The 1,810-nt window shown below is 37.3% G+C and overlaps 1 protein-coding gene across 1 annotated transcript; it reads left to right on the top strand.

Moving 5' to 3' along the window:
* The first annotated feature begins 342 nt into the window (after window positions 1-342).
* LOC135198319 (homeobox protein abdominal-A homolog) lies at window positions 343-1,071 on the top strand. The gene has a single exon (XM_064225890.1). It carries the CDS (start codon window positions 343-345, stop codon window positions 1,069-1,071), a length of 729 nt encoding a protein of 242 aa, XP_064081960.1.
* The last annotated feature ends 739 nt before the right edge of the window (window positions 1,072-1,810 follow it).

Raw genomic sequence — 1,810 nt, 5'->3', positions numbered from 1 at the left:
TAAATATTTAACTTATGTAGCAGCATTTCATGTGCAGTGCTCTTGACTTTAAAAAAATAATTTCCAGTCTCTGTAGTTTACTAACTTTGCTATTATCAAATTTGTTCATATTGTTCAATATTATTGTACTACATTTCACCAAATTCTCAGAACGGTTTAAATTGTATTTAATGGCCTTGGCATCAATTTTATCTCATACAAATATTTTATTTTGAGATTCATGGTGACTTTTTAAATAAAAATCTTGTTCCTTTTCATTTTTCATACTATTAAGAATACTGTATAATTTTTCTAAGTTTATAGGCCATGACTTAGTTGTGATATTTTTTGTTTACAGCCAAGATGACATTCCCTGGTCTTGAATACAAACGTAAAAGAACAGCTTTCACTCCCCACATGATTTTGGAATTAGAGAAAGAATTTTTGATAAACCAGTATCTAAATGTTGGTCGTAAGAGAGACATTGCCTGTAGACTTAGGCTTCCTGAACAACAAATCAAAATATGGTTTCAAAACAGACGACAGAAGTGGAAGAAAACCCAGGAACAAAGGAAGGGAGGTGGAGGTATCAGCCACAGTCCTGATGCTACTTCAGCTCAAAATCCACATCTCCAAATGCATCAGCGATTTTCTCTTCCTCATATGCATTCTCCCCCTACTCAACTGCATAACCAAGCACTTAGTCAGTCGCAGCAGCAGCAACCCCAACAGAAACATTATAATCAACAAGATCAGAGTAAACAGCCATCATTACAACAGCACTCTCCACACTCTGATTCCCAGAATTTAAAAGAACAGTCCCATACTTCAAATCAGCCAGAGCAGCAGTCATCCCCTTTATCCCCACTCCAACAGAATCAGTCTTGGGCTGGCCATTCTGCATCTTACTCTCACATGGGAAGCCGAATGCTTCCACCTGGTTTGGTACCTATCACGCCTCCATACTTACATGGAACAAATGAAAATAGGACAAATTCTCAGAGTCCCTCTTGGAAGAGTAACACTGAGGGTCATAATGAATCCAATCAAAGGGCTCCAGCTCATTCTTCAAGTTTTGATTCCTTAATGTAAATTTGATTAGTCTGACCACAAAAAACTTGTTGCACATTGAAGTGTTTTTTCTTATACAGGCAGTCCCCGGTTGTGGGGGGGGGGGGGGGGGGGTTCCGTTCTCAGTGGGGTGCTGATAAGCGAAAACTGCCATTAACCGAAACTCTGTGATTTATGGCGCCAAGTTTCAGTTAATGGCACCTTTGTTAGGTATGTTATGGTGCCATAACTCTATTATTGGCACCTTATGGCGCTGGTAACCGAAACTTGGCCCGTTATGGCGCCATAAATCGCCGATTTTATGGTACTAGACAAGCACCAGAAAACCGGACCACCATTAATTGGGTCTGCCGTTAACCGTGGACTGCCTGTACATGTATTTAAATTGCAAGGATTTGGAATTCTGTACCATTCAACTTACCATAATTTAGGGCTCCCTTCTCTTCAAATGATTTAATAATGTATTGTTTAAATTCGTGCATTTGAAAACTGGATAATGATGCTGTTAAAAATCAACCTACAGTATTTTAATTCCAAATAATTAGGTTTCATTCAAGAAAAGGATTGCCCTGTTAATGAAGTGCAGTTGTTGATATACTATAGTCTGAAGTTTAATGCTAAATGAACCACAAAAAAAATTTTAAGAAAGGAGTGATATTAGTTTTGTGTGAAGGTTGGTGTTAAATATACAGATACAAATGAAACTAGCTTAAGGATAAAAGTTATTTACACACTATATTATATCATAAGGTAATTATAT

Source organism: Macrobrachium nipponense, chromosome 22 (genome assembly GCF_015104395.2).
Source record: "Macrobrachium nipponense isolate FS-2020 chromosome 22, ASM1510439v2, whole genome shotgun sequence".
NCBI classification, from domain to species: Eukaryota; Metazoa; Arthropoda; class Malacostraca; order Decapoda; family Palaemonidae; genus Macrobrachium; species Macrobrachium nipponense.
Note: the sequence above shows the minus strand (reverse complement) of the source record. Positions and strands in the feature narration are given on the sequence as shown.

Coding starts and splice junctions, on each gene's coding strand:
- LOC135198319 (XM_064225890.1), top strand. CDS start 343: ATGACATTCCCTGGTCTTGAATACAAACGTAAAAGAACAGCTTTCACT.